The sequence below is a fragment of the Hippoglossus stenolepis genome, chromosome 12 (assembly GCF_022539355.2).
Source record: "Hippoglossus stenolepis isolate QCI-W04-F060 chromosome 12, HSTE1.2, whole genome shotgun sequence".
NCBI lineage: Eukaryota > Metazoa > Chordata > Actinopteri > Pleuronectiformes > Pleuronectidae > Hippoglossus > Hippoglossus stenolepis.
Genome location: NC_061494.1, coordinates 11,731,645 through 11,750,816, shown reverse-complemented (window position 1 = coordinate 11,750,816; position 19,172 = coordinate 11,731,645). Strand labels below are relative to the sequence as shown.

General features: G+C 41.1%; 1 protein-coding gene across 1 annotated transcript in view; it reads right to left on the bottom strand.

The window, feature by feature from the left end:
• Positions 1 to 19,172, bottom strand: part of eys (eyes shut homolog) — a 167,308-nt gene that overhangs the window by 46,518 nt on the left and 101,618 nt on the right. Inside the window, exons 35-40 of the mRNA XM_047342277.1 lie at positions 14,126 to 14,316; positions 13,897 to 13,988; positions 11,360 to 11,510; positions 10,750 to 10,862; positions 10,079 to 10,335; positions 2,720 to 2,869 (exon numbers count right to left, since the gene is read on the bottom strand). Coding sequence (XP_047198233.1) covers positions 2,720 to 2,869; positions 10,079 to 10,335; positions 10,750 to 10,862; positions 11,360 to 11,510; positions 13,897 to 13,988; positions 14,126 to 14,316 — 954 coding nt within the window. The remainder of the gene's footprint in view (positions 1 to 2,719; positions 2,870 to 10,078; positions 10,336 to 10,749; positions 10,863 to 11,359; positions 11,511 to 13,896; positions 13,989 to 14,125; positions 14,317 to 19,172) is intronic.

The window sequence follows — 19,172 nt, the reverse complement described above, 5'->3', positions numbered from 1 at the left end:
TGTGGGAACAAAGGAGCTGACAGGAAGCAGACAATGCAGAGGTCAAGGTCAGCCCGAGCCTCGCTCCCCACATGTGTGAGTGACCCGTTCTTATGTTCTTCTGACGATTCATTTGTTTGCTTTCAAGTTACAGCTCCTGTTGCTGTGTGTCAATAACATCTTTATAGCAGTCCGGAGATTTTTTTATATTAATATTAGTTATGATTATTTTATAAAGATATTTTTTTATTCTTATTCTTTATTGACAGCACAGTAGGGGTAAAAAAAGAGGAGATAATGGGGTACGACACGCAGCAAAGGGAAGGAAGAGCACCCCAGCCTCCTTCTACAGGGCACCCATGGTACCAGGTGAGCTGGTGGGCCCCCAGAAAGGTTGCATTTCTTTTTCCATTGAAAATTAATTTTAAAATGTCTTGTTTGGTTGCCATCTCTCCTGTACCTGAATAACTTCAGATTTCATTAAGTGTTCAATTTCAAAAGGCATGCTGCCGACCAAAATGCCTCTGGATGCAATTGGATAGTCCCACAACCAATCAGAGCAACGTGACATGTGACGTTGTGAAAATGAATAATTCATTAATTTGTTTAATACTGACCTTCCCACATCAACAGCAGCTAACTTAGTTTTTAATGAAACTCCCTCTGCTGCGCTCCCATTGGACCCTCCCCTATCAGCCATTGTAACAAACACAACCTGTTTTAGATAAATGCTTTTTCTTTGGCCCAACCTCCTGAACATGATCTTGCAGATTGGTCTGATTCAAGACTACGGCACAATTACTGTGGCCAAACATCCTTGTTTGCTAGCACTCACAAACACTGAGGTGTCATCACCCCCTTTTCTAAGCAAACAAACCACCACACAGTTGTAAACAGTGGACTTTCCTGCTCTCACTGACAATCACAATCAACTATAAGCACAAAAACCAACCAGTCACAATCGGTTTTACCGTCTATCCCACATCCCAATGATGCAAACCTGTTTCAACTCTTCATGACTGAGCAGTTTACCCTCAGCAACCCAGACCATAGACTGTAAACAAAGATGGACGACATTACAGCTCCCAAAAAGTGGAGCCTTAGTGTCTTATTCACCCCCTGGTGGTTGTGATTATTTTTACTATAAGTTTATAACCAAGCTCCAACTCTGGCTCCAAATGCACAAGATGGCAGATGTCGTATCTGGGATATGTTGTATTTATTTCTAAGATGTGTTGCCCTGGTATATATACAAACTCAGCAGGAATGCAGCTTAAATTTTTTTTTTTTTACTGTATTGCCAGTAAAACGTAAGAATGTACCAGAAACCAATGCATTGGAAACCTTCACCATATTGTGAAAATTGATGCATCTTTCACAATATGAAGGGATAATTAGTGCTGCACCTTGTTCCCAAGATATTAAAAAGTACAGACAAGTTCAGGGCTATTTACGTGCATCACAGTGCACATCACGATGTTGGAAGGTGCAGCTTCAGTGTCTACACTGACAAAATAAGGAATAATAGCCAATAAACACATGTGTCATTTGAGTGAATGACGATTGTATCTATTCCCATTGCAGACAAAAGCCAGATGTCTGTGGGTTTTTAACCAGTGGAAAAGGGGCTACAGAGAGTGGGCTGACCATTCTAACAGCTAATAAACCTGTAAACTACTAATGTATTCAACTATTTAAGAAATCCTCAAATTGTTGGAAATATATTCGATGAAATATTAATAAAACACACAAAACAGTGATAATATAGGGAAATAGAGCCTTGTGGAAAGGGAACGAAGCAGCCTTTTTACATCAGTATGACATGTTTTAGCCGCTGAAACACAAGACAAGGCTGATGTATAATGTCTGCGTGATTAGTGAGCCAAAGATAGACGAGGCTGAAAGCAAAAAGCAGATCAGTAACAAGAGGGCAATCTGTTAAGTTAGGCAAATGTTCCTTAGTCATAACATGTCTAGACATCATTATACAGTATAGATTGGCCCTTTCTCTTGTGAGGGCGGTTACATCACAACGCTTGAGAGCACACTATTTTCTGCAAGTAAATTCATCTGTAGCTGCACTGGAAATATCTCGATCATATGAATCTGATTTGCAAATCATATTAAGATAAATTTGTTGAAGGGTCAGTTTGAAATATATATATATATATATATATATATATACACACAACAGATATATAACAGATATATAACAGATATTAAATATCATACACAGAAGTTTTACTTTTGGGAAATGTGCTTCTTCAACATTTTCATGTCTGTGGATGCGAGTGTGAAGCTACAGCTGGCAGTGGGTTAGCTTAGCTAAGCACAAAGGCTGGAAACATCTTCCTCGCCCCTGTACTGAGCCAAAGCCAAAGAACTGTCAACGCACAAGAAAGTGAAAATGAACATTTCTCCAAATGATGAACTATTCTTCTTGTACTAAGATCTAATAAAAGACAATGTGATGCATCATGACACTGAAGCAGCAACATGCTAGCCACTAAAAACATCATTATTCAAGGCAGAAGAAAATGATAGCTTGCACCCTGTGCCATAAAAACCAACAAAACCCGAGTGCAAGTACAAGGACGTACACAGGAAAAGAGCCATTTGCAAACATAATGGTCATATAAGAGTAGATATGCACGGGCTATATTTCCAGCTTTTATCTCTACTTGCTTTCACAGTGTTGTAGTGCTTTCAAACATTTGCAATAAAAAACGATTGCACTCACAGTAGAGGATGGTGCCCTGTGCAGATCCGGCTTTCACTGTCAGATGGAGAATAACAGTAGCAGGCACAGAATAAGGCTGAAGAAGGGACGCAAGAGGCTGCAGCTCCAAATAAGATGTGCCATCGAATGAGGGGATATACACTGTGGCATCTGGGAACAAAAGAGAAGTTGAAAGGGATGAAATGCATTTAAAGAGAGGGTGAAAACGAGAATATGATATACAGTAGGAAAAAAACCACATACGCGCTTGTACTTGCAAATACAATCCACTCACACTTATATCTAAATGAATACTACACAGGGCTTTCGTTAGTAAACACAACAGTAAGATTTGGCTGGTGTGTGTGCGCCTCTGCAGCACTGATAACAGGCCTGTGAGCAGAGTCAGCAGAGCCCCTGTCAGGGACTATGTGCTGGGGTGTTATTTCCCACTGGATGACAGAGGGGTATATGACTGTAAGCAGAGGTGGGGGAGGTACCCGCTCAGGTCATCAACTGCGCAAGCCAGCAATGATCTGTTGGCTTTTACACAGAGGACACTGTGCACCTGGCGGACAGCGTGCTGCTCGGGTACATGACAGTCGATTTAAAATGGGCCACGGCGGCCTCAGCTCAAGGGATTCGATGCTTTGAGTCCATCTCTCTGGAAAAAGTGCAGTTTGTTCTCGGTGGACAAATTCATAATATACAGAGTTTGTAGGGTTTGTTATTTTATTGGAAGAGAAACATGAATATCTTCTTGTAACTCTGCTCACTTTTTTTTTTATGCTTTGATTTTTGGCTCAAATGGATTCTGAAAGCAGACCTGGAAGATTGAAAACATTTAAAAGAGACTGGAAAGTAAAAGAAGAGCGACATAAAGAACGCTGCAAAATTTGATAAAGGCCATTTAATAAGAAGCACACTTAGTTTCCGTGATTGGCGTAACAAGGGCAACGGACAAAGTGGTGTCAGTCAATCATTTGCAGCATTTAGAAGAATTTCTGAACTGGTTTTGGATAATTTTGGAACACATCATGGATCTGATTAAACTCCACTAAGGAGGTAATACGGTTGTCAACATTTGTGTTGACCTTTAGAGAATAATTAATGAATCTTGATGGAAAAAAAAAAAATTAAGGAATATGAGGGGGACTGATATTTATGAGTGTGGGCAATTTGGTGCTGATCCAAATACAAATCTTGATCTAGTGAATATAAATGTGGTGTCAAGGGTGTCGGGCTTTGGCAGAGGTAAGCATTCTTCAAATGTGAAAATTGGCTATGCAGATATTCTGAAGCCTTCCACTGCCTTTTGACATTTGTACAAACCCAAGTGATCACACTATTATACAACAATGCACACATTTATTGATTAATCTCATGTCCAAAGTATTATGGTTTGACATTTGAATTTTTCTGCTGGCCTGAATGATGTTTGATTCCCACACGGTGGGTTTATTTGCGGCAATAGGAACAACACAATTCATGGGTATTGGTTAGCCAGAAACAATGATCTTATTCCCGAGTACAGAAAGAAGCAGAGTCTAGTACTAAGTGGAAATATCGGCAAGGTGAATCTGTACATTTGACAGTGAGGACTTCTCACGGCCTGGATGCTTTTAGGATTCTGACATTGTTGGGTTTCATGATCCGTCACCAGACCAACAAATGAGAGCAAGTCTCCAGTCAAACCATTTCTCAAATAGTCACAATCCTGTTTTCTTCGCCTGCATGTTCTGTAACATCCCTGCTTCTTTCCCCCAACCAATGGGAGGCAGCCGGCTCCTCTTGAGTTGCGCAGAGAATTATATGGATCAGACATGACAGCCAATAATTCAAATTACAAAGAGAAAAAAGAAACTGTGTTTTCTTGTCTCGTGGAAGAAGAGGTTTCTTTGGAAGTGAAATGATGAATCAATCCTGTAATGTTGGCTGGCAATTTGTGAGTGGGGCAGATTAATTACAGCAAACACACACTGGACGCCCACAAAGAGAGCTGGCAGCATCTAGCCAGTGTGCTGGCAAAGCAGGAAGCTGACAAGCTCTCATCAGGTCCCATTAATGTCAAACAAAAGCAGAGAGGCTAACAACCCTGGAACATCTTTCTTTGCTCTTTTAAAAGATAATTATTCTTCCTCCCAATAGGAAGAAAGAAGATTCTCTCTGGTCCTCATCTATGAAAATATCACCTGCAGTTTATATTTCACAATGATTTTTGTAAAAAAACCCGATAAATTTAGTCCCAGTAAATCAAGTTCTCCCTGTTACCATCTGATGTTGAATATTGTTCTAAATAAATAAAATATACTTATATTGATTAAGAAGGATATGAGCTATTGGGCTTGATTAGATTGGATGATAATTATGTGTGAACTAATTTGGTAGAGCCTAATATTGGAAAAGATTACACAGAACTAAATGAGAAAATAAAGAGGATTTCATCTTATTTGTATTAATAATTGTGGTTTGGTAAAAGTTGGTGAAAAGAAATAAAGGAGTCAAAACTTTGCACTCAGCTTTCATTTTATTATTCCTTTCTGGCCAACATCCTACATCACAGCTTCAGATATAAACGAGAAGTAAGGACATGAGGTAATGAGCCATAGACGGAGGTCATGATCAATACAGACCAAGTCTGAATAATTTCCTGCCTCGCCGCTTTTCGTCTTTTATGCCTTCTTTGTCGCCATGCAGCCCTTAACTCCATAACTAATTTTTTGTGTGATCACTTAGCTTTCGATTGAATGCTTACATACTTGACAGAATGTCTTCGGCAAGGTCTGCGACCTACCGCGCTGTCTTTGAAGAGACAATTTATCATAGCTTAAAACTCTGACATGCTCAGATGAACTGGCTTTATCTTGACATAACCCATCTTATGGTTGGCTTCTTGGTATCAAACACTGTGTGCACACGCACACGCACACACACACACCACCAGGTACTGAGCTGGATTACAGTACACCTTGGTGCGTCCCAAAGAACCAAAGAAAAAGGGCACAACTCCCAGCTCACACATATTTAACAACTTTTGCACCTATGAGATACCTGCTGAAAGTTTTGGAGTGACAGCTTTCATGAGCTAAAACAAAAAAGTGAGTTGATATTGTGAAGTATGAGAGGTATCCAGATGTTCTGAGGGTGATACTCCCTGAGAGAGGTGTGAAGGTCTTTCCTCGTATTGCATCTGACAGTATGATCCCTGACCTGTTAGCGCTATCTCTATATATATATATATACACACACACACACACACACACACACACACACACACACAGTTTGAAGCTTTACTGAGAATAAAGTACAGGATCCGCAACTCTACATGTTGTGAGGAATGTGAAGAGAGTACTCATATCTTTATGTACTGTAGAAAGAAGTTAAATATATTGAACTAGCTATGCTAGTTCAATATATTTATAGTAATCCTTGGATGCTTTGTATGAAAAACAATATTTGCCTTTGATATGTGGCAGAGTTGAAGCATAAAGAAGCATTAAATAGAAATACTGAAGCATAAGAACATTCAACTTTTGTAATCTGATGCACTTTTGCTAGAAGGACACTCGGCGAGCGCATACCTCCAAGGCTAATTGGCCTCAACTTCTGAACCTGTTTAATTGCTCTCTGGGTAAACAAATGAATAAATATAATATGCTAATCTTGGATTTCAGAGTATAGTTTTCCATTATATATCGAGTCAAATTAACAAATAATAGATTACATTGGAACCTGTATTAACTAATGTTAATTATGTCAGTATCAAATGAACTTCTACAGCAATAATAGAAGAGGCTGCAGAGACAAAAGCACGTCCACAGTGGAGTCTCAGATGCTCTTATGTCATGTCAGCATTCCATCTAGGACACAAACAAGTCCACATCATTAGTCACTTGACAGGGTGATGTGTCTATAATTACCTAAGAGCAGGGGTGACTGACTTAATTTTTACTAGACTCAACAAGATGTGAGGACAGGAGTGTAACCCAGAGGAGTTGCCGTACAGCGATGCACAGACTTTTCTTAGCATGTAAACAGCCTCTGGACTCCTCTGTCCGTGGGCTACACCGGAGTCGGAAAGCACCCGACTGGATGAGTGCTGGTGCGAGATTGCACTCCGTTAAACCTGAGAGACCGAAATGCTTTTGAGGAGGAGCGAATTCCTCAAACTCAGCAGAAACGAGTCTAAAAGGCCACTGCTTGTATTTGAGGGGAAAATTTATGAGAGAGCAAAGTTGAGGGATAAGCAGGAACTAACTTCATGGTCAGGGAAGGAAACAGCTGTGGGCAAAACTCCTTAAAATGTCATTAGTATGACCGATTAGGAGCAAAATGTAAAAATAAAATTATAAATTTGTGAGAATGTTATAAAATCAAACATAACATCCGATTCATTTTACATGGAATTGACGATACGCATGCAAAATCACATCATACAGGTTGTAAGGCATCATTGGGTTATCAGGGTTCCTTTTCAATTAGTATAGTAAGCTCATCGTCACACATCGTCATCGTCATATGAGCAATATGCTCATATGACTGACTAATGGGCCTCAGTCACACGGAATGATATTTTGTGGCACACTAATAATTACCCTCCTCTGAACCTGAGCGCTCTCCGATGCTAAGAAATCAAGAAATCAATAAAGGAGCGAACGAATCAATAAATGAATCCTGCTCTGTTCTCTACCTGCTCTTAAGCAGTCGGCCAAATCATCTTTACTAATTGGTTCAGCCAAGCAGCGCCTCTGTCATGTAAGAGAGGGGGTTGGGGGGTGGAGGCATCGCTTTCCTCGACGTAGCTTGTCTCCCACGGGAAAAACAAATGAGACTGAGTTCTTAAAAATAGCACCATTTTTGTTACAGTGCCCGGAGAGACAAATAACATTTCAGTAGATTACTTAAACACCTGTAAATTAGCATTTTTGGAGCGCGGCGGCGGAGGTGTCAAATACGAGGTGTCAGGTGCACACGGGCTGCTCAAGCCATGTTAATGATTGTTAACATTAGCTTTGAGCGGCCTTCTGTCAGATTTCCATGTATTCTGTAAACAGGCTGCAGGATTATGCAATCAGGCTAAATCATGTACGAGGGCTGTGAATGGGGGAAATCAATCCAGCTTCCATTATTGGAACCCTTTTTGTGATGCTAATAAGAATTTCCATCGCTTGGAATATTCCCCAGGCTGGAAATGTACAGCACATATGGCATTTGGTGGTCACTGTTATTCAAAGCTCATTATTTAATACCCGCGAGTGGAATAATTGTTCGTGCTATATGAGTAGCAGGGGAAGAGAAGAGCGTATAACACAAGAGAGAAAGTGAGGAAGAAAAGGGAGAAAGCCTCACCATTGTTGATGAGCTGGAAAGAAAAGTCGTACATTATCCATTGTCCTGAACGATACCTGCAGGACTCCTTCACAACTGAAATACCTGGGGGAACTTCTTCTAATAAGCCATGATGTTACTCTAATTTGTTTTCTCCCTGCAGAACATTTTTTAATATTACAGGAAAATTACTCGCCCCATTTAGTCAGTGTTCTTAAATCAAGCTTTACATAGTTGCATGTGACTCACAGTGTAGTGACAGCGATGGTACGTGGGCCTGCTGTGTTCGAAACAGACTCTATATATAGATGGAAGATGTGTCTCCTCTTCCTCTGGTGATCCAGAAATGAAGCCAAAATATCCAGGATAAAATATCCAGGATTTTAAATTAAACGCTGCCATCTTGCCGCATTTGGAGCCAGAGGCTGCGCCGTAGCAAGTCAGTCTCAGCTGTCAATTATGACATTTGATCATTATATAGTCTAAGATTTGAAAAACAACTTCACTGGCAGAAAGGCTTGCTGGTTTTAGCTTTCAGTTACAGTTTGGTTTAGGCAACACAACTACAGTTTAGGAAGAGATCACAGGTTTAAAATAGAAGTAGTGCCCTGTGGTTTTATGCCACTGCCAACCAGTGCAGCTTCATTCTACTTAAGATATTTTGTTCAGAGTCATGTGAGGTCACTGTGACCTTTCACCCCAGAAATCTAATCAGTTAATCTTTGAGTCCAAGTGACGACTAGTCAACATTTGCAGAAATATCCTAAAGGCAGAACTGAGACAAAGAGATACAGTATGTACATGTCAACACGTTTTGAGAGGTCAATGGGACCTGTGACCTTCGACCATTCAAATCTTATGTTTATCAGTGAGTGAACATTTGTGCCAAATTTGAAATTATCTTGTGGCATTCACGATCAGTTCATCCGCAAGTCCAACTTAACATTTGCATTAAATTTGAGGAAAATCCTGAACGAACAATCTGAAAACACAATGTGTCCGCCCACTGGTTGTCACAACGATAACCACTCACAAAGACAAACTTTGTCATCGTGCATGGAGACACACAAAGTTCGACACACCCGCTGTGTCCAAATATGAAGTGAAGCTATGTTTGTAGAGTCAGTGCTTGGAGGAGGGGTTAAGCAAACAGCTTGTTTGAAGTAATGTGCCCACCAGTGGTAATGCGCTGAAATCCTCCCACATAGAAAAGACACACTTACATAGATTTAACACATGTAATTCACGAATGACATATTTCATTTATGTCAGTGCCTTTTTTGAATCTGTGGTGGAGGATTAACTATATGCTGTAGCTAGAATAAAGTGATGTGAGATCACAGCACAGCATCTGAAGCTTGGGTCGCCTTATCAAGCACACACACTCTTACTTCACAACTCCAATGTTGCGACAGTGATCGTTCACAGACAATAAAAACAGCAGCAGAACACGGGACACGGTTTCCTTCACTGTCGGAGCCCATCATGCTTGGAGAGAGAGGTAGAAAGAAACTTCAGCAGCTACATCGCAAGCGTGCTGAGATGAAGTCTGAAGAGGGAGAACTCCTTAGTATGTGGGTCTGGTGCCGCTGTCGAGTGTTGGGAGTGGTTGGTACAAAATAAATATTTTTGGTGGGGGACAGGGATGAGGGCTGCAGCTGAATGTTGAGTGAGTGCTGCAAGGTCATATTCTCATTCTCGGCGAGTGCCGGAGGTGAACATGGACACACAGCGGCGGTTCAAGCTGCTTATATGGATCTTTCATTTCATTAATCATATCCTGAATAATTCACATCACTCAAAATTCCTAATGCAGTTGACTCTATTCTCCCGCAAAGTGAAACCTATTAGCCGAAGAGGCTCAGCATATATTAACCAACATAATTTGTTGGCTGGCTCTTGAAGATACCATTGTGGAGGTCACAGTACAGTAGGTTTTTAAGCTTTTTTAATGCTCGTGTGTTTGTGTGTCTGCGTGTGTTTTATATTTTATGTATAAAAACAGGGAAGCACAGTCAGCTAAAATATAAAGACTCTTTTTTACAAGCCTACCTTTCTCGCAAAAAGTTCCAGTAAAGTGAAGCGGGCAGTGACAGGAAGTCACAGCTCCACCTGGAAGCTGCAGCTGGTGACACGTTCCTCCGTTGCGGCAGAAACCGTCACGGCAAACTTGAGTTTGGTGCAGAGAATGTGTTGTTGTTCGTGTGGGAGCTGCCGGTGCTGTTGTGTTCACTGTGTCAGCGACGGTTGATCGACTTGTCAAAATTGAGGAAGTTGTTGCAGTGGCTTCAGTGGCATACAATGTATATCTGCAAAATCACACACGTTTGAGTTGTTTATTGGTCAAACATCCTATTTAACGTTAGATTTATTTGCTTTTAAGTATAAAAATAGTGAACTAGACGCCTGCACAGCCAGCCTCAGCCATTAAGGTAAAAATAAGTGCAGTAATTTAGTGGGAAGACAGATTTATATCAGACAAAAGAGGAAAACTCAAGTGTTATTTGTCACAAAAATTGGTCGGTTATTCCCCAATGCATCACACAAAGCCAACAGTGACTATTGGAGCTACAGGGTAATACTAAATAATCAATCAAATATATTTACGCACGCACGCACGCACGCACGCATACGCACACAGTGTTTTATTGATAAAAAAAACTACAGATCACATGCAAAAGTATCATCAATAATCAATTTCTGTGAGCATCTAAAGACTTTACCTGCATTGGCCCACATTGCTGCTGGCGATGGCATCAGATGTGTAGAAGCTCTTCAAGTTATTCATTTCAATGATTTCGATGCAGCCAGTGTAGTTATGAAAAGGTTTTGCTTTCTAAGAGGAAAACAAACAAAAAAAGAAAAAGAAGAGAAAATTGATTTCAGTGGTGGATCTAGGTTTTTTTTCTAAATCAGGGGCCATAACTTACACAGAGAGGCCAATTATAGTCTAACATCCACGAACAAGTCTGACTCAGTTAGTTGTACTTTCCTTGTTTACTGAGAAAAGACACACACCATTGGATATTGTTGGATTGTTAAAGCATATTGTGAACTTCAAAAAAAGCTTAGAAAATAAAAATGCTGAACAAATCGTTATATTTATTTGTTAGTATTGTTAGCACAACTCTCACTTCAGGGGACCAATCCGATTTCAGCTGGGGCATGTGCCCCCCTGGCCCCTTCCCTTGATCTGCCCCTGATTGACTTTTGTATTATGATGTAATTTCCATAAAATATTACGGACCATCCAGGTAAATTTAAGGTATATCTTTCAGATCACTGTCATTTCAATGGGTAGTAGAGAAACCAAACAGTAGCTGTGTGTCTTACCTGATTGAGTGGATAGTGCTGTGGCAGACCACCTGTAAAGACGTGGGTGGTGTTTTGGATCGTGTGTCCCAACCAGTAGTTACTTGCCGAACTTTTGATTTTCTCGTGGCCCCAAAGAGTCAGCTCCGCTTCACATGGGGTCAGGTGTTGTCTGGGAAAAGTTATACACACTACTTTAAATCAACTGCTTTCAATAAGTCACTTGCCTTTATGAGAGGAGTGCTGTACCAAGGGATCTTTCAGTTATCTTTTCTACATTAGCATTCAAAAGATGTAAAAATAACACAAAAGTATTTATATATTCTACTGACATTTTTCCTGACATTTTGTCTTGTTTGACACCAACAAACAAAATAAACATTTCCTATGCCTGAAGTATCTCAGAAATAAAACTATTACAGCTACAATGCAAAACTAAATGAATCACTGAAAACTTCCTCTTGCAGATCATATTAAACCATTATTTATTTTATCTGCATTGACTTTGAAAACGGACACCTGTAATTATAAATAAACATTTGGCCGTAGCTGCCGGAGAAGCAGGGTGAATACCCGGACGTTGAGATTTAAAAACAGTGGTAAATGAGTATAATTGTTTTATTTACTCTGCTGATACATCCATTAATCACAATCCGTTTTCTGCAGTCCTACTGCTCCATTTTGTTCGGTGTCTTATGAGCCTTGGCACAACTATTTTGGACCCACCCCACAGCCATTCATGGGTTTCAAAAAACCAATTCTCCGTTTTGAAACAACAGGGGATCAGATAATTACCCAAGTGCAGATTTTGGACCAACCATGTGCAGCTGGAGGGCACTTGGGCCACAGATGCATGGTCTCCTCCTCCAGTGTCTCCTGATACCCCTTGTTCCCAGAGTGGAAGTTAGGAAGTCCGTGAAGCAATCAAGTCTGATTTGTTAAGCCTGTACTTTGCAGGCTGTTGCATATGCCGGCTAAATACTCGGGGCACTAACTCCGAGCTGCATAAGTCCTTCCTCTAGAGCCGGCCGTGGAGAAGCGGTTAATTTAGAAGCAGCCTGCCAGAGCGGCCTGGCCGGCAGCCAGAGGGCACTGTGCTCACTGTCCTTGAGAAGTCAGCCCCACTGGGTTTCTATTTAACATATTGAAAAGCGTCTTTGACGGGAAGATATATTAAAAGTCTATAATGAGTTAGGCGGTGACGTTGAGGATGGCCATGGTGTTGTAGCTCTGGGTCAAATCAGACAAAGATGGACGGACTCGGCCATCAGACAATTACAAAGAATTTGCTTTGTGACACTGGAAACCATTTTTCCACACTCCCAACCCTCTAGTTATGACAGCTCCTTTTCTTGCAATGTCTCCAAGGGGTTGGTACAGAACATTATGATTGATTTATACTGCTGCTGTATTTTTCTTGCAGGAAATAATAATAATGAAAAAGAAAACAGGGGTGGAGCCTTGTAGCCCTTCGACGTGATTGGCCTTTCTGGAGGCACTTGCATATTTAGGGCAGCGCAGCTTTCTGCCAAGGAGCATGCAACCTTCCCAGTAAGCTTTGTTTCAACAGGAAATAATGTGCTCACCCTTGGCACGGCATTATCATTTTTCTACGTTCATCTGTTTTAAAATGTCCTCCTCACAAAACCCTAATTTGTCTCTTTATTCTATCTCTGCCTCTTAAGACTAGGCTTGGAAAATCAAGCTCAATTTACTATCTTTGCCCCAACAGAACATCTGGCTAAAAGGAAGCACTGCTAAAAAGTCTCTGCAGTGTCTCCATAAATGCAAAGTAAACTGATTTGATATGAGCAGAACATTAGTCGCTTTGTTCCAGCTTCCAGCTCATACATAATACACTTTGTGTCTCAAAACTAAACCACAATCCCTCTCATGTCAGAATATAATGGAAAGGGCTGGCAGCGAGATTGCACACGGGCCCAAGGAACAATATAACTAAAGGGGGCCACAGCCTCACTTTAAATCATTTAAACATTGATTTTGTGCTCGGGCTCTTGCTTGTTAATCTTTTTGTAATGAAAAACTGCAAATGAAGACTTTGGAACAGCCAATAAAACATGGTCGGTGATCACTAATGCATTTTAACAGGCAAATTCTGCCATTTGTTTTAGCTCTTTAGAATGTAAGCCCATTTGTTATAAAGTCCAAAAAATCTCACTCTGCCGATTCCTGACAACTATCTGTGTTTTATCCTGTTATTAGTCACAGACCTTTAATATAAAAAATACTTTGACAGAGATAAGATAACATGAAGATCGAATGAGTATTACCCGAGGTGTGAACAGTATTTGAACAGAATGTGTGTATTATTAAGAACTACTATAAGACATTTATCACTGTGAACATTTGTCTTTCTTCTTAATAGAAAATGTATTATCGCCAGAAGCAGATATTCAACACTGCATCTGAATTGATGTCTATGTTGAAACACTTTGTAGATTAAAAACTTAAATTACATTTATTACAAAAAAAAAGTAAAAAGTTTTTTTTCTTGACCACAAAATAAATCTGAACATGAATAAGTAAAAAGAACAAACCTGATATTAACAATGTGAAGCAGGCCGTCATCGACACGTTCCAGTGTGCTGATCTTTGTAACCGCCTCCTCTTCATTACAGCAGAACGCGTACTGAAACATTTCAGACCAAGTTTGTAACTCACGCAGCAGCTGAACGTCACAGGCAAACACAGCATTTTATCAATGTAGACACTAAAGAAACCTCACAAACAATCGTGCGTGATAACTACTCCACCTCAGTGCTTTACCTGTAGGACTCCATCCGAGATGAAGAGTTTCATGAAGAAGAAGTCACCATTAGCAGGTCCCTGGTCCACGTAAAACACGGTTCCCTGGGCCGCCTCGGTGTGGAATCTCACAATGATGTTGTTGAGGGCGCTGAGGTCGACACTCTCGAACTCAAGATACGAATTCCCAAAGTACTGAACGTAGCTCGAATCTGGGAAAGAAGTAAAATATATAGAGACAGCACAAATAAGGGGGGGGGAGGTAGGTAAACAAAAAGTGAGTCTGCAGTTTATGTATCTTAACTGTAAATTCTGCTGAGATTCTTTATTGATCCCTGAAAGAAAGAATTCAACCTTTCACTCACTTCCTCCAGAGGGAGGTCGGTGCACAGAGCGAGATACAGGGCAGCACCCTCAGAATTGTTAAAAGATTCAGAGTTGGGTTAAGGACACCTGAGCAGGGCAGATGCTCGGACTTTTCCGGTTTTGTAACTCTCGGGGTTGCACACACAAATGTTTGTTGCTGTATGAAACATGAATGTGACCCTGCATCCGTAAAATAACCATGGCAACAAACATGGAATGCAGCCTAAAGAGACTAGAGATTTATTGTGAGAAGTGGACGCATAAAGAAGATGATAATTATTTTGGCTTTAAGTGCCTCACAGTTTTCTCTGTTGCTCACTGTACGGTCGTAGTGTAAATAGTCTTATTTGCCAGAAAGCTGCGAGGCATGCAAATGACACTACATTAGGCGTCTTGGCTGAAATGAAGTTTATTACATGCCTCATTTTATAGTGGAATAACTTGGCTTAGATCATCCATGAGAATGGGCAATTATGTGGTATTTCAGTAAAAAGTTCCACCGCCCGCCAGCTTATTGGGGGCGGTGACGCAGACAAACTTAAAAGACTGACTCAGGCTGCAATTGAAGGCGAGCATTAGGGGTGCTCATGCTCAATATATTTCTCATTTGAGGGAAGTAGTGCAATTTGTTGCAGGGAAGTCAAACTGGAGAGCTTGTTAAAATGAAAAGCATTCCTGGATGCACCTGCCTCATGCTCTGTTTGTTCTTAGCAGGGAAAAGAAGAGGAAGAAGAAGAAAAAAAAATACATTATTGCAATAGAGAAATCAGCAAAGCTCCTTTAGAGTTGCTGCCGTGATTGATCGGGAAGCTGGGAGTGAGACCTTTATCAATATTTGTTACACGTCAAGGGCCTAATAGGTCAGACCCCCTTCTGATCTGACAGAGGGACCCTCGGCGCATTTGGCAAACAAGCTTACCTTTATACCCCCCCCCCCATTCTCTGGAGAGCAGTACGACCAATACCCAGAGGAAAATCCCAAGGAAAAAAAAACCAGGGATGAATTATCAGGCGCAGACCCACTGTGATCTGTGAATTAATGAGGATGAATGCACACGGCAACAACGCTGCGCTGTCTTCCGCTTCACTCCTGACAATGGGGTCTGCCAATGCTGATGATGGAAAATTACCCCTCAGAGACAAAGCTATTCATTAATTTTAAAGCCTTGTTTAGTCTGATGTAGTCTTTGATGCAGTCTGAGGCGGCTGCCAGGAGGCAGTATCATGCCTCATTAGCAGTTAGCTTCAGTCTCTCCTTCAAAAGGTCTCCTGTTTTTACCACTATACCTTATATTCTCACGCCACATCTCTCACCCACACCTCTCCGGTAACGAGTTGGACTGAATCTAAATTGTAAATGTGTGAAATATAAACAGCGTCTTGATTTTATTTTCTCTATTTTCAATATCCGTTGTTTTGCACGGAGTCAGTATTTTTACCCACGCCGAGGAGGTTATGCTCTCGTCGGCGTTGGTTTGTTGACAGGATCACACAAAAAGACGGATAACAACGAAACTTGGTGGAAAGATGCGAAGGTCAGGGAGGAACCAGTTACATTCAGGTGCAGATGCAGAATTTTCTCAACATTTTCCTGGATTTCGCAGAGAATAATCAATTATTCTTGATGAAAAGAATCAGACGTGTTTAGGGGACTGATATTCATGAGTGTGTGCAATCTGGTGCAGATCCAAACAAAAAAAAATCCAAATCTAGTGAATTTGGCAGAGTTACCCCACTCTAGTTTTCACTTTTAACATAACGCTGACCAAGGAGTTTGTCACGACTGTTCTCTGTTAAAAAGCCGTTCTGGGTTCAATTAGAAAGAAAATGTCGTCTCAGTGGAAATATTTCCTGATATAAATCTTTCAGATCAGATATAATTCCTTTTAATACAGGTCCATAAAAGAGCTGAGGAAATTGATGTGAGTCATATTTAATGTAACGTCGCGAGGTGGAGCACGATGTTACTGTAAAGGCTGCGTGGAGGTGTCAGGCAGGTTAGAGCGCGAGGTCTCCCGCTGGAAAATATACATTTGGAGAAACGTGAACTTGCGATCAATTAATATCAGGATAGACTTGGGGATGGTGGGATTTAATTGATATAGACTTACTGTCCCATTTATTAAAAAGAAGCCAGCGTGTAAGTCCTGTTTGGTGCCTGATTTATCGAGTAAGGTAATAGACTGACTGATTGAACTTGTCACAGGACAGAGATAAATACTACTGAGGACCATTCTTAGACCCTTATGATGTCAGAGCCCCGGGGGGGAAGGCAAAAGGTCATTCAGTGTTTCCAAAATGACGCGAAAATGTCTGATACGTAGCGTAATAAGACTTGGCGAGACATTATTAAGCTGCTGAGACACAGAGGAATCAAATCCTAAATATGACTTTCTTCTAATTATATCTTTGTTGTCTGGTTTTTAAAAATAACTGATGAATTTACTCCAAACACACTGACAGTCGCTGCACTGAAGCACACAGGCCGCGTAAACCGCAGCAGAAAATGACAAATTTAGACCCCGACGTTTTTCATCTTACACAGCCTCCGTCTCATGAATATGCATGACCGTGCACATCATGCAAATTCCATTATGACTCACTGGCAAAGTTGTGTCACGGAATATATCAAAAATTGTTGCAGGCGCACTAATGAGGCCCTGCCAACTCAATTATAAACAAACTGTATATGTGTAAAAAAAAAAAAGCATGCTAACGTAAACTAGTGCTAAACAGAGCAAATGCATGTGGAGGTTCACAAGGTGACTGATCCTAAAACAGGCAGTGCATGTTCGGAGTGACCCCCCCGGGCTAACTTCCCCCTCATCAAGCAGATTTTTTTTTTTGAGGCGCTTAAGTAATTTCATTTCCGCTGCACATGGCGGCGAAAGATAACAGCCTCACCTGCGCCGCAGTGATCACTCCAAGGAGAGTCAACCTAATCGTGGCTTAGCTGCGGTAAGCCTCCCTCCACCAGCCCCGTGCTCTCTAGATTCCCATCAGCTCTCATATTGTCGAGCTAAAATACTGTGGAGCTCAGCATTGCATGTACAGTGATGAAAAATAAAAAGAAACCCAGAAGACAATCGCCTCCGTCCGTGGAACGGAAGGGAACGGAGCTGAAATGACTTTTTCCCCCCCCGACATCAAAATTAAGACACAAAGTCAAGTTCCTGACCATATTCACATTCTCTTTGCAAATGTTATCCTCTACTGTCAGCGCAGTGTATGAACTACCTCCCCCTATGTTTAAATTCCCATTGACTTGCTGTATTTCAAATGTTGCGGAGCAGTATTAGGTTTAAAGGAGCACTGTCTGAGTCTATTTCAAGCAGCACCAAGGGCACTGCATGTGTTTAGATGGTGACCTAGTTAGATAAACCCACCAGTTTCTGGGTCCTCTTCCTTTTAAAAACTTATTTACTTTGATTATGCACTTATGTGTGTAAGAGTAAAGAGACGCTTACATTGCCGACGTTTTTTTTTTCTTTCGCCGGTGCCTTGTGTGTGTGCGTGTGTGTGTAAATTCAACCTTCTCCACAGCAATGCAATACGTGCCGGACAAGGAGCTGGATCAGGTGGCAGAGGGGGAGGACTCCATTATGTCTGGCCCACAGTGATTTTCAGAGTGTCGCACTGAATTGGTTCAAGCTTGTCCGTGTTCAATAGGTCTGTTTTACAGCTCCGTGAACAGTTTCAAAGGTAGACCTCATCTGTCGGGGAGTAACAATGTGCCCAGCGCTCCGAATTCCTCCTCACACACAGACGACTGAATCCAATACCAGCGACGTGGAACGTATTCCATCCCGTGTCTGCTGTTTGAGTGTTAATGGATACAGCCCCACATAATGATTGGACTTATTACTCCTTGAAATCACTGTTGCAGTCTAGTGTGCAATATGAATCTTGTTTTTTTGGTTTTGTTTTGTCGCTGCAGCTGCACAAACTGCACAAACTCACTGCAGCTGCAAAACCCACATCTGTAGAATCAGCTCAGTGGGAGTCTCGTCTCGATTGACACCGGTAAACAAAAACGTTTGTGAGGAAGGAGAAGGGAAGGGTAGGTTTGTAATTTGTCGGAGAGAATAAAAATATGGATTGGTTTAATTGGTCGTAAGTTTCAATAATTTAGTGTCACTGTCTTGCACACGTATCGTTAATGGAAGTAGAAGCACATTAACGGGAGCTGTGACTCGATTGAGAAATATTAATTCAGCATGACACTCTGCTGTACTTGAGCAGATCTATCAGTGAGGTTATCAGTGTTATTCTTCTTAGCAAAATAATTGTCCATTAAAATGATTCCCTCTCCAGAAACCATGAGTCACTGCTTCGCATTTATGTAATTATAATTACTGCTCATGTACTGTAGAACGGTGCACTTAACTTCTCATACAATAACGTTTTTCATTGAAGCACAGTATGAACACACAGGCAAGTCAATCAACATTAAAGGGGACATAGCATGCCCATTTTACCACAAGTTGATCTGGTTCCTTGGGGTCTTAATGAAATGTCTGTAACATACTTTGGTCAAAATACCACAAGGATCATTTAAAACAGCACCCTTTTTACCCTGTATAAAACAGCCCTCCACAGAGTGACCTGTTTTGAGTGCCTGTTCCTTTAAATGCTAATGAGCCAGCTCCCCCCTCCCCCCTCTCCCCCCATGATTTTAAACGATATAAATTACATATTTTAT